This window comes from Hemitrygon akajei, chromosome 10, assembly GCF_048418815.1.
Source record: "Hemitrygon akajei chromosome 10, sHemAka1.3, whole genome shotgun sequence".
NCBI lineage: Eukaryota > Metazoa > Chordata > Chondrichthyes > Myliobatiformes > Dasyatidae > Hemitrygon > Hemitrygon akajei.
In genome coordinates this window covers 144,883,817-144,905,391 of record NC_133133.1, presented here as the reverse complement: position 1 = coordinate 144,905,391, position 21,575 = coordinate 144,883,817, and the positions used below count along the sequence as shown (strand labels likewise).

The window sequence follows — 21,575 nt, the reverse complement described above, 5'->3', positions numbered from 1 at the left end:
GTTAAAATTACTTCCCATAGTTTCTAAAATTTTAATGCCAGATGTTAATCTTATAAGGGGCTACACTGTTGCTTCTTAAGCAAATTGGCAGCTAGTGGGATAACTGGGAATTCAACCAGTTGCTAAAATAAACACAAAATGCACTGCTTATCTTTTCACTGCACCAGAAGGTGGAGTTAAAACTATCTTTGAAGGGAAGTCTAAAGCCCTGCAGAGAACTATAGACGTTCAGATGCACTTTGTTGGCCAGAGGTATCTCAAAATCTGTTCCCATGGTTCCACACTAAATTTTTAAAAATCTAATTCTTCTTCAAAAACTTATAATACTACTTTTAAGAAACCTGCTAGAAAGCTAGTAGGGAAAAATTCAAATAGCTGTGTACCTGCATCCTAAATTATGCAAGTTTCTGATGAAATCGAACAGTAATAGTACATTGAGATAACTTAAGACTACTTTTTCCTTCAGGCATTGCAAGAAACCAAAGCCTTATTTGGTAGCAGAAGTGCTTCTAGGGGTAAACTGAACACACAGGATTTGGTGCCATCATAGTGACTTTTTTAAAATTAATTTTTGATGAGTTTCTATAATACAGCAACAAAGAAACCATCAACAAAAATGGAGATTTATACAGTGCAAAACAAATGTGTCTAATATATAATTCATAACAACAAGGAAAAAGCACCGAAAATAAAATCATATAAAGTTAGTGTCCTCCCCACCCTCCGACTACAAAACTCCAGGCCAACCATTTCAATGTGTAAAAGAAAAATTAATCGGAGCGTTCAACCCCACAGAGCTGTAAATATAAATAAAAATATATATAATGCCTACTACCAAAACTATAATGTAATTCACATAAAAAAACAGTAAAACTTACAGAAAAAAGCTGAAAGTAAGGGATTATAAGTACAAAGAAAGGATAAACTTAATCTAAAGAGGAGTTATGAAAGTATTCAAGAAAAGGTCCCCACACCTTATGAAACTTTATGTCTGAATTGAGAAGTGAATAATGAATCTTTTCAAGGTCTAAGCAGGACATAATATCACTAAGCCATTGAGCATGAGTGGGTGGGGCTACATCTCTCCACCTAAGAAGAACTAACCGTCTAGCCAAAAGAGAGACAAAAGATAATGTTCGACATTTAGTCAGTCTCAAATGCATGTCTACTTCACCCAAGGTACCAAAAAGAGCAATCAGAGGGTTAGGTTCTAAGGGGCAATTAAGAATATGGGATTAAAAAATTTCTCTCTAGAATTTCTCTAGACTAGGACAAGCCTAGTACATATGAATAAGAGAAGCCCCACCCCCTTTACACTTGTCACAAATGGGACTAATGTCAGGATAAAACCGCGATACTTTAATTTTAGACATATGAGCCCTATGTACAACCTTAAACTGCAAAAGGCAGTGGCGAGTACATAAAGAGGTTGAGTTAACTGACTTAAGAATTGAATCCCAAACCACATCAGATAAAGAAATATTTAAATCATGCTCCCAGGCAGCTCTAATTTTATCAAAGAGGACACGCCTCAAGATCACTAACTTATCACGAATAGTAGATATTAAACCTTTACCCAATGGATTAATATAAAGAAACAGGTCCACAATGTTTTTCTCAGGCATCTCAGGAAAGTTTGATATTAAAGAGTTAATGAAATGTCTAATTTGAAGATATCTAAAGAAATGAGTATTAGGTAGGTTAAACTTTTCAGGCAGTTGTTGAAAGGTTGCAAAAGGATTATCTATGAAAAGCTCTTCAAAGTGCCTAATGCCCTTTCTGTACCAATCACGAAATGTTGCATCTTGCATAGAAGGTAGGAAAAGATGATTTTGTAAAATAGGACTAGAGAGAGAGAAACAATGAAGGCCATTATATTTTCTGAACTGAGCCCATATTCTCAGTGTATGTCTAATAAGAGGATTAACAATTAGTCTAGGCAAGTGACAAGGAAGTGCAGATCCAAGAAGTGCAGAAATGGAGAGGTCCTTACTAGAGTGACTTTTCTTTTTGAGTCAAAAAGTTGTTTGATGAAGACAACTTTTCCCCCAATCTAATTTGAGGTTGTATCATAGAGTCATAGAATTTTACAGCATAGGAACAGGTCCTTTGACCCAAGTTGTCCATGCCAACTGAGCAAGTCCCATTCACCTGTGTTTGACCCACATCTCTCTAACTCTTTCCTATCCATGTATCTGTCTAAATCACTTTCAAATGTTTGGTATTGGTCATATGGATAACCAGTACCTGGCATCTTGTTCCATTATACCCACTACCCTATCTGTGAGAAAAGTTGCTTGCTGGATCGTTTTTAAGTCTGGGAAAAAGACTGGCCATTTACCTCATCAATCCCTTCATGTATTTTATATTTCTCTATAAGATTCCACTTCAAGTGACATCCAATCCTGCCTCTCCTTGTAACTCAAGCTGTTCATACCCAGTAATATCCTTGTGAATCTTTTCTGCACCCTTTCCAGCTTAGTGACATCCTTCCTACACGCAATATTCCAAGTACAATCTCACAAGTAACCAAATGTGCCTTAAGAATCATCAAGAGAAGAAGATTTTTAGTGGTAGAGAGCAATTGAAAGGAGTAACATTAATGCTGGGGGTGTATAAAATGGGGTAAGTTTAATTGGCTGCATAGCATATGCCATGTTTATCTTCCTGTTGACATCAGTGGAAAGGAAGTTAGGCTAATTCAGGGCTATATCTGATGCTGTCCATTTCATAATATCAACCAAATTTAATGCTAGATCGACTAAGTGAAGTGGGGAGGCCAGTCATTCTTTATGATTCTCCCATGTTTCATGTAGAGGAAATTAATAAGTTCTAGAAATGTAAAATTTTACTTTATTGTGGTTTAGGCAACTGAAAAGGCTACAAGGCAAAAGCTGGAAGAACAAAATGTGCAAGAAGATAATTTAATTGAAATTGAAAACCACCTACACAGTGATTTGCTAACGGAAAATCCAAAACAGGCATTAAGTGCATTTGGACCAAATCGTGTAATTGTAGATCGTTGGAAAGGAATGACACAAGATCAAGTGGATGATATCATTCAAAAACAGAAACAGCAAATCCAAGAGAGAAAGGTATTAGTGATTGCCAATTAAGATATGTTAGTGATTGTCAATTCTGGGCTTTAACTGTAAACTGTCTTAATTTTGTTCACCTTGTCTGTGAATGAAGATTTCCAGTGGTTTGATCATTCCTTGTGTATAATGCTAGATAACGAATGGCAGCTGGATACCTTATTATGAAGCCAAATTTGCCTTTCATGCCTGACAGATACACATCTTTACAGCATTAAGTCACTTGTGGGATTAACAAACTCTGATTATTTTTACTATCCTTTGTAACTCAAAGTCACAGGCCAAATCAGATAGTCTTGGGTGTCATCATCTATCTTCGAGAATAGAGAAGAATCAACATTTAAAATATATTGTCCATATTCCCACCAGTAGTAAACACCAAATGATGTCACTATACATTCACTAAGCACAGTAAGTAATATTGTTAAATCATTCTGAGCTTTACAAAAATTGCAGAAAGTGTACAACTGTTATATCAAGCTATTTATGAATATTTGGTATAAGCAGTTTATTGGTATTGAAACTTTCCATAGAGGGAAATCAGATATTTTCCAAAAGGTTGATACCTCAACTAGTTTTCAGTAGATATCCTTTCAACTTAGAGTAGGTGACTATGATGAGAAGTTATATATGAGAATAATTTTTCATGGAATGCTCTGATGGCTTACAGTTATGCAGTAGAATGAGAAGAGTAGTAAATGAACACAGAAAAAGAAAAACAAGTTCCACCATGCTGTGTTATTAGCTATGTTTCCTTTTGTGTGTGATTGATGGTAAGGAAGATCAAAGTCTTTTAATCAATTGTAGAATTTCATCAGTAGAGTTCAAAAATATCACAATTCAACCTGTACATGTTTAGAGCATAGCTAAGTTCTTGATTAGTTAATGAGGGACATTTTCAAGTGCTACATTCCAATTATATTCCTACTTCCAAGTTGGCACTGGTGAATTATGGTGACATGTTGCGGGCTGCGTACAAAACTTCTAAGTATACCTTTTCTAAATTACTCTACCTGCAATCTGCAGCCTGCAATTTCCCTTTAAGCAACGTACTTTTGAACCGTCTTAATGAACTAGCGATTTCATGATCTTCTGAAGGACTTTGTGGACTTAACTCACAAGTGTGCAGATACAGCACCTTTAAGTGGCAAGAAGAGGGAGGAGGAGAGGACTGCAAGCCATACTGAAATGCCAAGCAATGAAAATTCCTCTACCCAGCATCTTGTTAGGAAATATGCAGTCACTGAAGAACAAGACTGAGGACCTAAAGGCAAGAGAGCTATATCAGAGGATTTGCTGCGTTCTATGTTGCTCAGAGACATGGCTCACTTCACACGCTGGATATGTCAGTAAGATCCGAAGGCTTCTTAATATACGGGATTGAATGCACTGCTGATTCAGAGAAGGCAAAAGATGGAAGTCTGTGTTTCATTATAAACTTATTGTGGTACTTGGATGTGGCGGTCTTGTTGTAATCTTCCTGGAACATCTAATGATTAGGTACTGATTTTTCTACTTACCGAGAAAGTTCTCCTCTGTGATCCTGAGCACAGTTTATATAACAACAAAAACTGATGCTAATCAAGCACTCGTGATACCTCTGCCCTTCTATCATCAGCATGTAACCTGCAGCACCAGGGGTTCCAACACACTCGACCACTGCTATACTATGAGAAGGAATGCCTATTGTTTCAGGCCAAGACCGCATTTCGGGAAATCTGATCATTTGGCTGTCCTTCTCCTACCTGCATATGGGCAGAGGCTAAATAGCAAGGTTCCAGAGGTAAGGGCAACAAAGAGGTGGTCAAGGGAGGCAGAGGAGTGGCAACGGGATTACTTCAGGTCGGTGGCCTGGGCCACGTTCAAGGACTCATTAGACGATCTGAATGAATACACCATGTTTTTCATGGACTTTATAGAAGCAGTATGTAGACGGGTGTGTCCCCACAAAATCATTCAGTATCTTTCTCCAACCAGAAGCCCTACATGAACCCACGAGATCCACAATCTGCTGAGGGCCAGATCAGTGGCATTCAGGTCTGGTGACGAAGTAAAATACAAGAGTCCACTTACAATCTCCGGAAAGCCATTTTGCTTGTGAAGTGGCAAGTCCAGACCAAATTTTAATTACTGAAGGATGCTTGACAGCTGAAGCAAGGCTTGAATGTTATTACCTCTTACAAAGTGAAACCAAGTGACATAGGTATCAACAAGGTTTCGCTCCCAGATGAGCTCAATGCCTTGTATGCTTGCTTTGACTGTCAAAACATGGAAGAACCTTCATGAACTCCCGTAACCCCTGATGACCCTGTGAATTCAGCCTCTGAGGCTGACATGAGAGCATCCTTCAGGAGGGTGAACTCACAGAAAGCAACTAGTCCAGATTGGGTAACTCGCTAGTACTAAAGACCTGTGCTGATCAGCTGCTTTAATCTCCCACTTTGGCAGTCTGAAGTGCCCACTTGCTTCAAGCTGGCTTCAGTTATACTGGTGCCTAAGAATAATGTGGCAACCTGCCTCAATGACTATTGTCCAGTAGCACTTACATCCACAGTGATTAAGTGTTTTAAGAGGTTGGTGATGAAACATATCAACTCTTGCCTGAGAAGCAACTTGATCCGCTCCTATTTGCCTACTGGAGCATCAGGTCCATAGCAGGTGCCATCTCACTGATTCTTCACTGAACTCTGGAACATCAGGACAACAAAGCTGCATACATCAGGATTCTCTTTATTGAATACAGCTCGGTATTGAAAACTAATCAATACGCTTCAAGACCTTGACTTCAATACCTCCTTGTGCAATTGGATCCTCAAATTCCTCACATGCAGACTGTAATCAGTTCAGATTGGCAACAACATCTCCTCCACAATCTTCATCAGCACAGGTCCACCACAAAGTTGCATACTTAGCCCTCTGCTCAATTCGCTTTATACTTATGTCTATGTGGCTAAGAATAGCACCAATTCCATATTTAAGTTTGCTGTTGATGCTGCTGCTGCTGTTGGCTGAATCAAAGGTGGTAACAATTCAGCATATAGGAGGGAGATTAAAAATCTAGCTGAGTAGTGTCACAACAACAACCTCTCACTCAATGTCAGCAAGACCAGGGAGCTGATATTGACTTTAGCGGTAGGAAACTGAAGTTCATGAGTCAGTCCTCATTGTGAGATCAGAGGTGGAGCAGATCAGTAACTTTAAATTCCTTAGTGTTATCATTTCAGAGGATCTGTCCTGGGCCTAGCACGTAAGTGCAATTACAAAGAAAGCATGGCAGCGCTTCTACTTCTTTACAAGTTTACGAAGATTTGGCGTGACATTTAAAACTTTGACAAACTTTTATAGATGTGTGGTGGACAGTATATTGACTAATTGCATCAAGGCCTGGTATGGAAACACCAATCTCCTTGAATGGGAAATCCTGTAAAAAGTAGTGGTTACGGCCCTGTCCATCGCAGATAAAGTCCTCCCCACCAAAACAGCATTCATAATCAGAATTAGGTTTAATATCACTGGCATATGATTTGAAATGTGAAATCAAGGACTCCCACCACCCAGACCATACTGTCTTCTCACTGCTGCCATCAGGAATAAGGTACAGGAGCTTCAGGGCCCACTACACTAGGTTCAGGAGCAGTTATTACCCTTCAACCATCAGGCTCTTGGACCAGACAGGATAACTTCACTCACCTGTTCCACAACTCCTGGAAGAAGATGAATCTCAGGGTTGTATGTATATGGTGATATATATGTTTTTGATAATAAATTTACTTTGAAATTTACAGTATAGATTGATATATTAAAGATAACTTTTTCTGATCAAAATAAACAATTCTATTACTCTAAAGATACATGGTTTAATAGAATTTAAAACAATATTTCAGACCCAGCCACAAAGTAATTAAAATGATTTAATCAATATAATTTGAGGATTCAAATTTAAAGAAAATGTTCTTTGATTTATTGATATAAATATAATATTCAATTTAGAATACTGTTATCAACAATATGTCCACAATTATTTATGATTTTGTTCTGCACCCTCTTTCCTTTACCTCAATATCATGTAATCGATCCACGTATGAAATCTGTCCTTAAAAAAAGACTCTTTGAGTGGAAAGAAAGTTCAGTTCTGATAAGATCCTTGTGTACACAGTAATTTATTGGTATGCTTGCAGTTACAAAAATAATCTTGAGTTTATGGAGAGTTTATCCAAACCTAGTACTTTTCTGTATCTATTAGTCCATGTTAATGCCTACCTTATAATGTGCTACATTTGAGTTAACTGCACCAATTGCTACTTTGTTGTGTAATGGGATGTACCTTGTGTACAGACTCACTGAAGTTTGCAAAATGCTGTACCTTTTCACGTACAAAGCTGAGATTTTACTGCTTCTCATAAAATTTGTTGATATCTGCATTCCTATATGATTCATATTGATGTTAATTGGAAATTAAAAGATAAGGTAAATATGACAAACACGAGGAAATCTGCAAATACTGGAAATTCAAGCAACACACACAAAATGCTGGTGGAACGCAGCAGGCCAGGCAGCATCTATAGGGAGAAGCACTGTCGAAGTTTCAGGCCGAGACCCTTCATCAGAACTAACTGAAAGGAAAGATAGTAAGAGATTTGAAGGTAGGAGGGGGAGGGGAAAATGCGAAATGATAGGAGAAGACCGGAGGGGGTGGGGTGAAGCTGAGAGCCAGACAGGTGATTGGAAAAAGGGATACTGAGCTAAAGAAGAGAAAGGATCATGGGATGGGAGGCCCAGGGAGAAAGAAAGGGGGAGGGGAGCACCAGAGGGAGATGGAGAACAGGCAGAGTGATGGGCAGAGAGAGAAAAAAAACCAAATATATCAGGGATAGGGTAAGAAGGGGAGGGGCATTAATGGAAGTTAGAGAAGTCGATGTTCATGCCATCAGGTTGGAGGCTACCCAACCTATTCATGTCCATTCCCATTCTGATATGTCTATCCATGTATTTCCCGCACATCTGCCCTCACCCCATCCGCCCACCACCCCACTTGGGATAGGGTTCCCCTTGTCCTCACCTACCACCCCACCAGCCTCCAGGTCCAACGTATAATTCTCCGTAACTTCCGCCACCTCCAACGGGATCCCACTACCAAGCACATCTTTCCCTCCCCCCCCCCCCATTTCTGCTTTCCGCAGGGATCGCTCCCTACGCAACTCTCTTGTCCATTCATCCCCCCCATCCCTTCCCACCGACCTCCCTCCTGGCACTTATCCTTGCAAGTGGAACAAGTGCTACACCTGCCCTTACACTTCCTCCCTCACCACCATTCAGGGCCCCAGACAGTCCTTCCAGATGAGGCGACACTTCACCTGTGAGTCGGCTGGTGTGGTATACTGCGTCCGGTGCTCCTGGTGTGGCCTTTTATATATTGGTGAGACCCGATGCAGACTGGGAGACCATTTCGCTGAACACCTAACCTCTGTCCACCAGAGAAAGCAGGATCTCCCAGTGGCCACACATTTTAATTCCATGTCCCATTCCCATTCTGATATGTCTATCCATGGCCTCCTCTACTGTCAAGATGAAGCCACACTCAGGTTGGAGGAACAACACCTCATATACTGGCTGGGTAGCCTCCAACCTGATGGCATGAACATTGACTTTTCTAACTTCCATTAATGCCCCTCCCCTTCTTACCCCATCCCTGATATAATTGTTTTTTTTCTCTCTCTGCCCATCACTCTGCCTGTTCTCCATCTCCCTCTGATGCTCCCCTCCCCCTTTCTTTCTCCCTAGGCCTCCCGTCATATGATCCTTTCCCTTCTCTAGCTCAGTATCCCTTTTGCCAATCACCTGTCTGTCTCTCATCTTCACCCCACCCCCTCCGGTCTTCTCCTATCTTTTCGCATTTTCCTCTCCCCATCCTACTTTCAAATCTCTTACTATCTTTCCTTTCAGTTAGTCCTGATGAAGGGTCTCAGCCTGAAACGTCGACAGCGCTTCCCCCTATAGATGCTGCTTGGCCTGCCGCGTTCCACCAGCATTTTGTGTGTGTTGCTTGATAAGGTACATATGTTTGGTTACAGCATTCAACACATAAGTATTGGACCCTAGCTGCAATTTTCTCCACATATTCCTTTATATATATTTTAGTGAGTTAAATATGCAAACATAAGCAAGTGTAGGCAAGTGGAACCCTTGAATCTGTTCTAACATTCAATAAGAATCTGGACATGAGAATGCAGATGAAATTTGGAGTGACACTCGAGATAGTGGACGAACTCAGTGGGTCAGACAGCATCAAATGAATATTCAGCATTTCAAGTTGACACCAGAGGTTCCCAACTTATTTTATACAATGGACCCTTACCATTAATTGAGGGGTCTGTGGACCCCAGATTGGGAACCCCTGATCTAGGCAGACGAAATCCAGATCTGATCCAGTCCAGGTGAATAGTTTCATCAATTGTCCATTTTCCTCCATTAATGCTCTTGACTGTCTGAGTTCTTCCAACATCGTACATGTCACTCAATAAAAATCTGGCTGAAGGAAATATGGCTTATATCTCTGTTTTGAATACTGTCCATCATTTATCCTCCACAGCTCATAAAAGGCAGAGAATTACAAAGGATCAGTTCTCTCTGAGAAACGAAATTTCTCCTTATCTCTGCTACCCCTTATAGCACCTACTCTTGGATACCTGCATTTGGGGAAAATCTTCTCAGTATCTACCCTGTCACTCCCTTCTGAATCTTATATATTTCAATAAGATCACTTCATTTATGTATACTATATATGCCCCAATCTTCTTGATACACTTAATCCTTTCATCTCAGTAATAAACCTCATGCCCCTTCTCTGCATTGTCTACGGTATAAGCAGAATCTTCCACAAAAATGGAGATGGAAACTATAAACAGTACTCTAGATCTAATCACATCAGCATTCTTGTGGTGTTGCATCAAAATTTGTTACTTTTATATGCTATGTCTCTTTCAATAAAGGCCAGAATTCCATTTATCTCCCTAATTCTTGCTGTACCAGCAAGCTAACTTTTACTGTTTTACATACCGTGATCACCAGGTCTCACTGGATATTTTGTAGTGTCTATGCCAGTATATTACTCCTAACCTACGCACCCTTATCTGGTGTCTTATTAAGTGCCAAGTGAATTTCATCTGTTATCCACCTTAATAATTGCATCCCCAAAGAACTCGAGTAAATTTGTCAACCATATTCCCTTTCATAAAACCATATTAACTCAATGATTTTCTAGATATTCTGTTACTACCTCAGCAATGTCAGCATTTGCTATTCCTACAGATATTTAGCTCCAGAAATTAAAAGAAAAATTTTACCACACATCATTCTCCAGTAAACTGTCAGGACAAGTAAAAGCACAAATAATTACCCTGGTTTTATCAAGCCAGTTTTAGACTTGATTAAGCAAGTTTGATGTGATTCCAGCCTTCCAATCTTGGAGTCTTTTTAATAAAAATATTACACAGAAACACTACAGCACAAACAAATTTGCTTTCCTTGCATTTGGAGTCTCCAGTTTTAGAGTGACAATATTTCTTTAGTGCATGTCTACCTGTGAAACAAAGTGAAGAAAGACTTGGGCCCTGAGTTCATCTGGATCCTAATACCTCATTAAATGTTGTGGGTTACCAAAGACAGTGGGTTGAATCCAAAGAGTTTCCAAGTATGCCATCTACAATCCAGAACTTAGTTCTAGCTTTCACACATAGTGCAAGACATCCACATTGGAAGGATTGATCAGCTGGGTTGAAGATGTGTTCATATACCACCCACTGGATTAGTGAATTAGTATTTGAATTGTCTTTTACAGAAAATGAGAAGATTATTGTACAAGATACATAAGTAAAGAGCTGAGTGTTTATTGAAATTTTTTTATCTGCACCAAGAGAGTCATTGGCCTGTGGAATATTTGACTGTTCATGTAATATATATTACTTATATATTGCTGTGAATGTACAACAACAAAAAAACTTCCCATAAGAACTTGCATGATATTGCTGCGCACAAATTTCAAGATTCCACCGTATTTTGAATCTCAAGTTCATTATAATACATTAGAGCATGTTTTTATTGCCTTTAAGCATCCTTGAATTGATTAGCTATTACTTTTTCCTTTTTCAATAGAACCATTTAAGTGGATGAGTTGAATTGGAGGTCATACCATATAGTTGTAATCTGAATAAAGCAAGATGAATTAATTAGCTTTGCTTTTATCTTCGAAATCAAAAGTCAAAATAGAGTTTAGGGTCATATGCACAAGTCCATGTGTGTGCAGGTGGCAAGTTAACTTGTTACAGTGTCACAGGCACATAGCATCATATAAGCAGCATTCAAAATAAAAACATAAATTAAACACAAAGTTTACAAGAAAGAATACAATTGGAACAAAAAAGCACATTTTCATACAAAATATGGTCTTAGCATTGCTAACTTCTATGATTAGGGACATTCTGATGTAAATTCTGTATCTTAGCTCATTAAGCTTGTAACTTTGCAAAGGCAGATTATTAAAAATTTGTTTCCAGAGTACAGTCTTTCTAATATTTTTTATGCTAATGCATTAGGTGACTACTGTATAATTATGAAATTCAACAAATTGCAGGTATCTGAAAGCAGGCATCAATTTTTTTGTGCTGAAGAATAAAGGCTGAATTAATAATTTGGAATAATAAATTAATGATGAATTAATTAGTGTCAATGTTGGTTGTAAACACAAAGCATTTCATTGTATATTTTGATGTAGCTGGGATAAATAATCGAGACTTGAATCTAATACTCTTTCTGATGGACGCCTGAAATAAAATGCAGGTGAATACAAAAAATCCAATCACTTTTTTTTTCTATTTAGTAACTATTAATATCAAAAATTATAATCACATTAACACAACTGCACTGAGAAATAAAACTGGAAGTTACTGAAAAGAAAATAACTTGTCTATACATAGAGACTGGAGGAAGAGGAACGTCAGCGTAATGCAGAATGGGACAGGCTACGGATCAATGATGCCCGAGCCTCTATGCTTCTTGAACGGCACCAACAGCGAGTACAGCGGCAACTTCGGAAAGAAATGGATTGTCAGAACATGCTACTATGTAAGAACCACAAACAACGGTGAGTGATTTAAGTCTACATCTAAAGTTCTGAAAATTCAAAGACTGGCTGGTTTCTTCTTGCATTCGTAGAGAAACAAACAGGAACAATATTATTTTTAAAATTAGTGTAATAGATCCAAAAGTACGGAAACAGTTTTGCCCCATCAACCCCACATTGAATACCAAGTTAATCCTACACTAATCCCATTTTATTTTTCCCACATCCCTATCAACTTCTTCTGATTCTACCACTTACCTACAGTCTTGGTCATTTACAGTGACCCATTAATCTACCAATCTGCATGGCTTTGGGAGGAAACTCAAGTACTCAGGATGCCCACACAGCCACAGGGAGAACATGCCCTCTCCATACAGATGACATTAGAGTGAGGATTGAACTCAAGCTTTGCAGTGGCAGCTCCAATAGTTAGTTGTGCTACTGTGATACCCCTTAAAACATAGCAAGAGGCTGTTTAGTTCATCTACTCTATAGGCTTATCTGAATAAATCCATTCCCCCACTTATTCTTTTACAAATGTTTGTTAGTACACTCTTAATTCTTCTACTAGCTATCTGAACTAAGATAAATCTACAGTAGCCAAACTAACCCAACAACCAGCATGTCTTTCAGATGTGGGAGGAAACTGGAGCATTTGGGAAGAAAGTGCAAACTCCACTTTGGGGTTTAGGTGTTAGCCTGGTTTCTGGAGCTCTGAGACATCTATACCATATGCAGCACCATTGTGTCATCCTAATATGTTTGGTGTAGAATGGTTAATAAGGTTAATTTCTCCAATTTGATCCAATTCCTTTAGCTATCATGCCAAAAACATTGAGAGAGTTCTAAATTGGAAAATTGGTTTATTATTGTTACATGTACTGAGGTACTGTGAAAAACGTGTCTTACATATCGTCCGTAAAGTTCAATTCATTACAACAATGCATTGAGGTTGTTTAAGATAAAATGAAAGAGTGCAGAATGAAGTGTTACACTACAGGGAAAGTGCAATGCAGGTAGATTAATACAGTACAAGGTCAGAACATGGTAGATTGTGAGGTCTAGAATCCATCTTATCATACTAGAGAACCATTCAATAGTCTTAGTTATAGCAGATAGAAGCTGTCCTTGAGTCTGGTGGTGCATGCTTTCATTCCTTTGTATCTTCCTCCTAATGGGAGGAGGGAAAAGAGAGAATATCTGTGGTGAGTGGGATCTTTGATTATGCTGGCTGCTTTACCGAGGCAGCAGGAAGTGTAGACAGAGCCTACAGAGGTGAGGCTGGTTTCTGTGATGTGTTGAGCTGTGTCCACAACTTCCTGAAGTTTCTTGCAATTACAGGCAGAGCAGTTGCCATATTAAACCACAGCGCATCCAGATAGGATGCTTTCAGTGGTAGATTGAAAAAAATTGGTGAGGGTCAAAGCAGGCATGCAAATTTTTTTAGTCTTCTGAGGAAGTAGAGACACTTGTGAGCTTTCTTGGCTGTGGCAACCACATGGTTGGACAAGGACAAGCTATTGGTGATGTTTACTCTTAGGAACTTGAAACTCTCAACCCTCTTGGCCTCAGCACCATTGATGTAAACAGAGGCATATGCAGTGACCTCCTTCCTGAAGACAATGACCAGCTCATTTGTTTTGCTATCACTGAGGGAATGATTGTTATTATGACTCCATGTCACTAGGCCATTTCCTTCCTGTACTCAGATTGATCATTATTTGAGATGGGGCCCACTATAGTGGTATCATTTGCAAACCTGTAGATGGTGATAGATTCAGGCCACACAGTCGTGAGTATATAGGGAGCAGAGTAGTGGGTTAAAGGCACAGCCATGTGAAGTGCCGATGTTCGGAATAATCATGGTGGAAGTATTGCTGCTAATCCTTACTGATTGCAGTCTGTTGTCGGCGGGAGGGGGTGGAGGGGGTCAATCCAGTTGCAAATGGTGGTGTAGAATTTCAGGTTAAGGAGTCTAGAGATGAGTTTGCTTGGAATATTTGAATGCAGAACTGTAATCAATAAACAGCCACCTAACATATAAGTCATCACTGTTCAGATGCTTTAAAAATGAGTATAGAGCTAGGGAAATAACATCTACCATAGATATAGTTTGCTTAGAGGCAAATTGCAGTGGGTCAAGGTTGTCTGGGAGGCTGAAGTTAATGTGTGTCATGACCATAGAAACATAGAAAACCTATAGCATAATACAGGCCCTTCAGCTCACAATGCTGTGCCGAACATGTACTTACTTTAGAAATTACCTCTGATTACCCACAGCCCTCTATTTTTCTAAGCTCCATGTACCTATCCAGGACCCTCTTAAAAGACCCTATTGTATCTGCCTCCACCATCATTGCCAACAGCTCATTCCACACACTCACCACTCTCTGTGTAAAAAAAACTTACCCCTGACGTATCCTCTATACCTACTTCCAAGCAGTAGCCTTTAAGGCACATTACCTTGTTTTGCTTAGATACCTGGATGATGGTGGTAATATTAAAGCAAGTAGGAACCTCAGATTAAAGCGGGCAGATGTTAAAAATTTCTGCAAATAGCCCTGCCAGCTCTTCTCTGTAGGATCTAAAGGCATGGTCAGAGACACATTCTGAGCCAGCCACTTTCAACAGGCTTATTCTCTGGACAAATGATCTTGTGTCCGTAATGGTGACGGATGAGCCCGCATGCATTGGAGATGGTCAGGATGGATGGTGACACTCTAATCCCCTTCTGTTCAAAACACGTGTAGAATGTGATAAGCTTGTGGAGAAGGGATGCAGTGTTGTTGGTGGAGCTGTTGTTGTAGTTCAAGGCTTTTCCAAAGAGACCAAGGGAAAATTAATTTTACTGGTGAATTGGCGCACTTTTATATATGTCCCTAAATCTGTAAGATATTTCATAATTTACTAATGGACCAGAGGGCACAGCCTCGGAATACAAGAAAGTCCCTTTTAAACAGAAATGAGGAGGAACTTCTTTAGCCAGAGGATATGTATCTGTGGACTTTATTGCCACTGATGGCTTTGGAGTCCATGTCATTGGGTATATTTAAAGTGCAGATTGATAGGTTTTTGATTAGTAAGGGCATCAAAAGTTATAGGGAGAAGGCAGGAGAATGGGGTTAAGAGGAATAATAAATTAGCCATGATCAAATGATGGAGCAGACTGGATAGGCCACTTGGCCTATTTCTACTCCTTTGTCTTATGGGCTTATCATCTAACCCATTTTGGACACTGAAGACTTAATAGTTGTGTACCGATTAATACAGTATGTCAAGACAAGTAAGAGGACTATCTCACAGACATTAATAGGGGCATATTTCTAGTCTATATGGGAGGATTCATAATATAGTTAAGAAAAAGATAGAATGATTTTGTTAATATATCTGAAAGTAAACAAATTAAATTTATGTACTGTTATGAAACCAGTAACTGGTTTCACTTACCAGCAAAGATAGATATGTCAGTTGAAGTCCAATGGTTCTATTTTCAAAAGTTTTATTAATAAAGGGGCACAAAAATTAAGGTTAATACAAACATTCAGATAACATGCGTCAATACTCAATCTAAAACGCAGGTACATTAATAATCACTCAGAAATAAGCTCTTTCGTTGTCTAGGGTATAATACTGAGTCCAATTGGAAATATAAAGCGTCACTCTGAAGTCTGCAGGCTTTTCCCTTTTGGTTTCACGTGTTGGAGAGAGAGAGAGATAAACGGAAAAACTTGCCCAAAACATCCATGGAATCAGGGGAGCGATCTTCCCCGTTGTTAGTTAAAAGCGATCTTCCGTTGGTTCCAGCCACAAACCCCGCATTCGGAATTTAACGCACGTGGCTTACTTCAAAATGGCTTCCCGTTCCCACGGGAAGCGGTATCGTGCTTCTTGGTGTCTCCTTGGTGCGTCTGAGGGTCGTCCTCTTTCAGACCCTTCTTTATACTGCCTCACGGGATCTCAGGTGTCAATCAGGTTGCAGGTGATGCAATCTCTCTCTCAACCAGCCCACTTTGCCCGAGGGCTTTACAATGTCCCTGCGAGTTGGCACGTCTGCAGTTCCCAGGTGTCTCCTGAGAACAATGCCACAGTCCCCAGCTTTTGTCCCAGTGGAATGCGGTATCCAGCACGTTGCTGTCTTTCCATTTCCTGTGTCCATTCAGCCTGTCTCTCTCTCTCTCTTGCTCTCTCTCTCTCTCGGGTCATTGACCCCCCTTTCACTAGGGCTCTTGCAATTCTCACAAAGGAGGGGGCTGGTATCATAACACCTCCCCTCTTAAAAAGGTTTTTACCAGCGGTTAAAACCCAGAGTGGTACAGTCTTACAGAAATTTTGAATCTAACACAATACAGCTGCTTTTCTTTTCACTACAGAGTAATACAGTTATACATTCAAGTCAGCATCTAAACAGTTAACAAGTACAGTGCCCCTTTTCTTTAATACCTTAACCTCATGTGCCCTACTAACGCCTGGTAGCATCAAACTTCAGCTCAATAACCACCTTATTTATTTGCTTTCTTCGGCAACATAACTAAGGAGGTGTGATCTTAGCTTACATACATCTACAAAGGTTCATGCAAAAGACAAATTTTTATGCTACTTTCAAACTTAACAGTCAAGCTTCCATGGGTGTTGTCTTTATTATTCACATACTTTGTCAAAATCCCTTAAAACCGGCTTCTGCTATTTTAAAAATCGCGCCCCCATTAACCCTCGCCTTTTTTCCGGTTAATTCCCTCGTGGCGATCTTGGGCACCCTGGCGAAATAAGCTTTCGCCCGCTCCTTTCATAGGAGTTATTTTATCAGCGTGTTCCAAACTTAGACCACCCAATTCCTTAATTTTAGGCCATTTGTCGTTTTTCTCTTCAGGACCCGTCATGCTATTAGTTTCCAATTTAAGATCCGCAAGCGATCTCGCTTTGTTCAGACAGCATTTCAAATTCTGCCTTTTCACAGCACCCTCTTGAATAACAATAGCGTGTGGGGCACCTTTACATTCCAAATCAACCTGTAATTGATTCGCAGGCACCGTGTTACCAAGCCATTGTCTCTGCAGCCTGGTTGCTGCTTCTGACATCAATCCAGACATTAAATTTTCTTCCTTTGATTTGGGAATTACAGATTTCCCGTCTCCCTCCACAACAACAGTTATCTCCCCATTCGTAAACTCCACATTAACTCTGAAGACCCCCTTCTGTACAACCCTCTGGGAACTCACACTTCCCAAGGTTAACCCCTTTTCCCCCGAACCAGGTCTATCTGACTCACGAGGACGGCCGCCCCGTTCCCCTGAATCAAATACCTCAGACTTCCCCTGAGCTCCGTTACCAGGGTCAGCACCACGTGCATCCCCATCTTGGACACACTCAAACGGGACATTGGCCTCTTCCAGGCTTTCAACACCCGTACCTTTTTCAAATTCTAACGTCCCCCGATCCTTCCAGTTACTCTCTAGGCAGCCCCCCGTTGGGGAAGGCGCAACCCTGCGAGCTGAAACAACCTCCTCGGCCATTTCAGCTGACTTCTCCACAGCAAGGATACCCTTCCTCTCTAAGACTGCCCTCATTTCACTCTCGGGACCATCGAGAACACCTTTAGAACTCTGAACTTCTTCAAACAATTCTGCCAAACCAGACAGATTAACCATGTCCAACTCTGGACATCTTAACAACTTTATCCGTTTCTCAACTTTAGTTCCTACCTCTAGGACCTTTCTCTTCACTAAGGGCAGGGCTATTTCCTCTCCCTTACCCCCTTTTACTTTACTGCTTTCTGTTTTACCACCCTCGGAACCCTCATGGTACAGGGTCGGTAAAAACATCTTGGCCAGATTACTGCTGGCCCGATTTAAACTGCTCACTGCTTTTCTGGACAGGCTGCGTGTGACCGCGCATGCGCGATAGCTTTGGGACTCTAGGGGCGGGGCCACCGCACTCGCCCGTCTGCGGGTCGGCATCATAGCTGCCACCGTTTCAAAAAACAAGAAATAACTATCAACATCCGTCTCTTCGAACGGAGGTACTACTCTCAGCTCCCGACTAACATTAAACCGCTCTCTCCTTAGCTCCTCCCTCTCTCTTTCTCTCCCCGCTGCCGCTCTCTCGGCTGCTGCTAACTCTCTGATCCGAATTTCATGCTGTCTTTGCCTCTCAGCTTGATCCTGCTCGTTTTCCATCTCTAACCCCTTCGCCAAATTTAACAAGTCTGATTTGGTGCTCATAAATTCACACACGTCCATCTTTGCTGGTTTTTCTGTCTGGCTACCTGCGTACCAGATCCAAATTAATTTTTTGACTTACAATCCCGACTGACTGACCTCCCCCTTTTTTTTGGTGTCAAATCCCGAGACGAGAACCCCACTTGTTATGAAACCAGTAACTGGTTTCACTTACCAGCAAAGATAGATATGTCAGTTGAAGTCCAATGGTTCTATTTTCAAAAGTTTTATTAATAAAGGGGCACAAAAATTAAGGTTAATACAAACATTCAGATAACATGCGTCAATACTCAATCTAAAACGCAGGTACATTAATAATCACTCAGAAATAAGCTCTTTCGTTGTCTAGGGTATAATACTGAGTCCAATTGGAAATATAAAGCGTCACTCTGAAGTCTGCAGGCTTTTCCCTTTTGGTTTCACGTGTTGGAGAGAGAGAGAGATAAACGGAAAAACTTGCCCAAAACATCCATGGAATCAGGGGAGCGATCTTCCCCGTTGTTAGTTAAAAGCGATCTTCCGTTGGTTCCAGCCACAAACCCCGCATTCGGAATTTAACGCACGTGGCTTACTTCAAAATGGCTTCCCGTTCCCACGGGAAGCGGTATCGTGCTTCTTGGTGTCTCCTTGGTGCGTCTGAGGGTCGTCCTCTTTCAGACCCTTCTTTATACTGCCTCACGGGATCTCAGGTGTCAATCAGGTTGCAGGTGATGCAATCTCTCTCTCAACCAGCCCACTTTGCCCGAGGGCTTTACAATGTCCCTGCGAGTTGGCACGTCTGCAGTTCCCAGGTGTCTCCTGAGAACAATGCCACAGTCCCCAGCTTTTGTCCCAGTGGAATGCGGTATCCAGCACGTTGCTGTCTTTCCATTTCCTGTGTCCATTCAGCCTGTCTCTCTCTCTCTCTTGCTCTCTCTCTCTCTCGGGTCATTGACCCCCCTTTCACTAGGGCTCTTGCAATTCTCACAAAGGAGGGGGCTGGTATCATAACAGTACAAATGTTTGTAATTTTCCCCTTTGAAAAGAAAGTGGCACTACAAAGCTATGGACAGTTTCACAGCTTTTTCCCCTCGATTTGAGCAGAAGCAGAAATTATGTTGCCCATTAGCTTAAATGTAATTAACTTCTGAAGCAGAGTATAATAATCCTGTAAAGACTACATGGTGTGCACAATACTTCCTGGGAGGAATGAACTTCTAAGCATGTGTATTATAGGCAACTGGCTCACAAATAAAATTAAATGATGAATACTTTTTTGTTTTCAGGGAGAGATTTCTCAAAAATGAGGTCTATGTGAATGTTCCAACTGCCAAATACTTTGATCAGTTCAACACAACCAGCCGCTAAGATGGATAAGTTTGACTTCTGCTACACCCTTACATTTTAAAAGTATTTATGTAGATTTTTTCACATAAATCATACTTTCCTATTGAAAAAATCCTCAAGAAAACAATGTTTTGTTAAATATTTAATGACTGTAGAAGAATTAAAAAAGCAGAAGGATAGCAATTTTTATCTTTGAATGATTTGTTATATTAACCAGAGATAACTGAAAAAATAAAGGGCTAATGTAATTTTGTTCTTTTACAAATGATGTTTCGAACCCTTTAATACTTCAAATAAAAACATTTTAATTTAACTTATGGAAATCAAATCTTCCATGGTATAAGAACAATAGTGATCTGGTCTGTAATTTGGCAGTCAGATGATGCTAAACAGCTGCCTCCACCCAACTGTCTCATAATGAAATCTACAGTTAACAGATTACAACTGAAATTAACTAATTAGTCTCTAATTTTACATCTTTTCTCTAAAGTATTTACAAAAGAGATTAAGAATTGAATAGAAACATCATTTTTGTTTATTTCAGCTACTTTGATAGCTAAAAATAATTGTACCTAAAATGTCTGCTCCCTAGTAGAATAACAATAAATGGAGAAATTTTACAATATATGAAGGACTAAAAAAATCCTCTTGTCATGTGGCGAGACAGCATACTTTCCATTCTGGCATACACTGCAATTCTTCTGTCGTGGTGCAATGTGGAAAATTTTAGAAGTGTAAAACCTACGTAACTCAACAGCAAGGCAGATGTAAGCAACATATCTGCATTTTCAAATAAGAGAATGAACATATGTGAAATACTCAATTATTTGTTATTCTGTTAGAGTTTCTAGAATTTCCCTTTAATTCCCTTGCTAAATGCATTGGCAATAATTCATGCATATTCCATTACAAAGGAGTAGTACTGCTTGTATAAACTTGAAAAGCTTTGCTGATTCTTGTCAGAGCTGATAAGTGTCCCTGACACATGAAGTAGTCCTTCATTTATCTCACCAGTAATTTTTTAAATGCTTGTTTCTGTTATAACATAAACATATCCCTTTCTTTGTACTCTCACTAGATATGTTCACAAACCTCTGTTTCTAACTCCATAATCTTTGGTTAATTCTTAAATTTTGTCTGCAACCCATTAGTACAGTATTTTCTTATCTTTTCTAGTTCCAGTATAGGATCTATGGCTCCTATAGTGATTTCCAATCTCAGATCAAACATGAGAAACAATACTGTCCATTGACTATCAGTGTCATCCATTTAATTATTTGTAAACTGTCTGTGGTATTTGTGATTGCATTCAGGTAATTTAATATTTTCTCACACTTTCTCCATTAGACAAGAATGTGGCTGCATGCATCATCTGTGTCTTTTTATGTGGTTAATCGCCTTTTGTTTCTGTATTTCTTGTGAGCTTGTTTTAATCACCAAGATTACATGTAATTTTGTGCATTCTGGTATCTTGCCACAATACCAAAATGCACCTTTACGAATCAGAATTTTTGCATTATGAGCTTCAGCAATTATTCAGAGCAGTAGTTGATGCATTACAGCTTTAGTTTAAGAATGAAAAGTTCTGGACAGACTGTCAAATATGTCTTTGCTTATAAGTGCAAAACCAGTTCAATTATCATCTTTAGGTTATGCTCATATACATATAGCATGGTAGTGTAGTAGTTAGCACAACACTTTACAGTACCACCAACCTAGTATCAATTCTGCTGGGAACCCCTGGATGAAAGCTACGTGGTCATGGGGAGAACGTACAAACTTCTTGCAGACAGCAGTGTCAATAGAGTCACGTGTGGAGGT

At 39.9% G+C, this 21,575-nt stretch overlaps 1 protein-coding gene across 3 annotated transcripts in view; it reads left to right on the top strand.

The window, feature by feature from the left end:
• Window positions 1-20,360, top strand: part of LOC140734769 (RIB43A-like with coiled-coils protein 2) — a 28,123-nt gene extending 7,763 nt beyond the window's left edge. For all 3 annotated transcript variants that reach the window (XM_073059235.1, XM_073059237.1, XM_073059236.1), the window contains exons 6-8: window positions 2,868-3,095; window positions 12,068-12,234; window positions 19,694-20,360. In XM_073059235.1, the coding sequence (XP_072915336.1) occupies window positions 2,868-3,095; window positions 12,068-12,234; window positions 19,694-19,775 (477 nt within the window). In that variant the 3' untranslated portion in view covers window positions 19,776-20,360. The remainder of the gene's footprint in view (window positions 1-2,867; window positions 3,096-12,067; window positions 12,235-19,693) is intronic.
• Window positions 20,361-21,575: the final 1,215 nt, after the last annotated feature.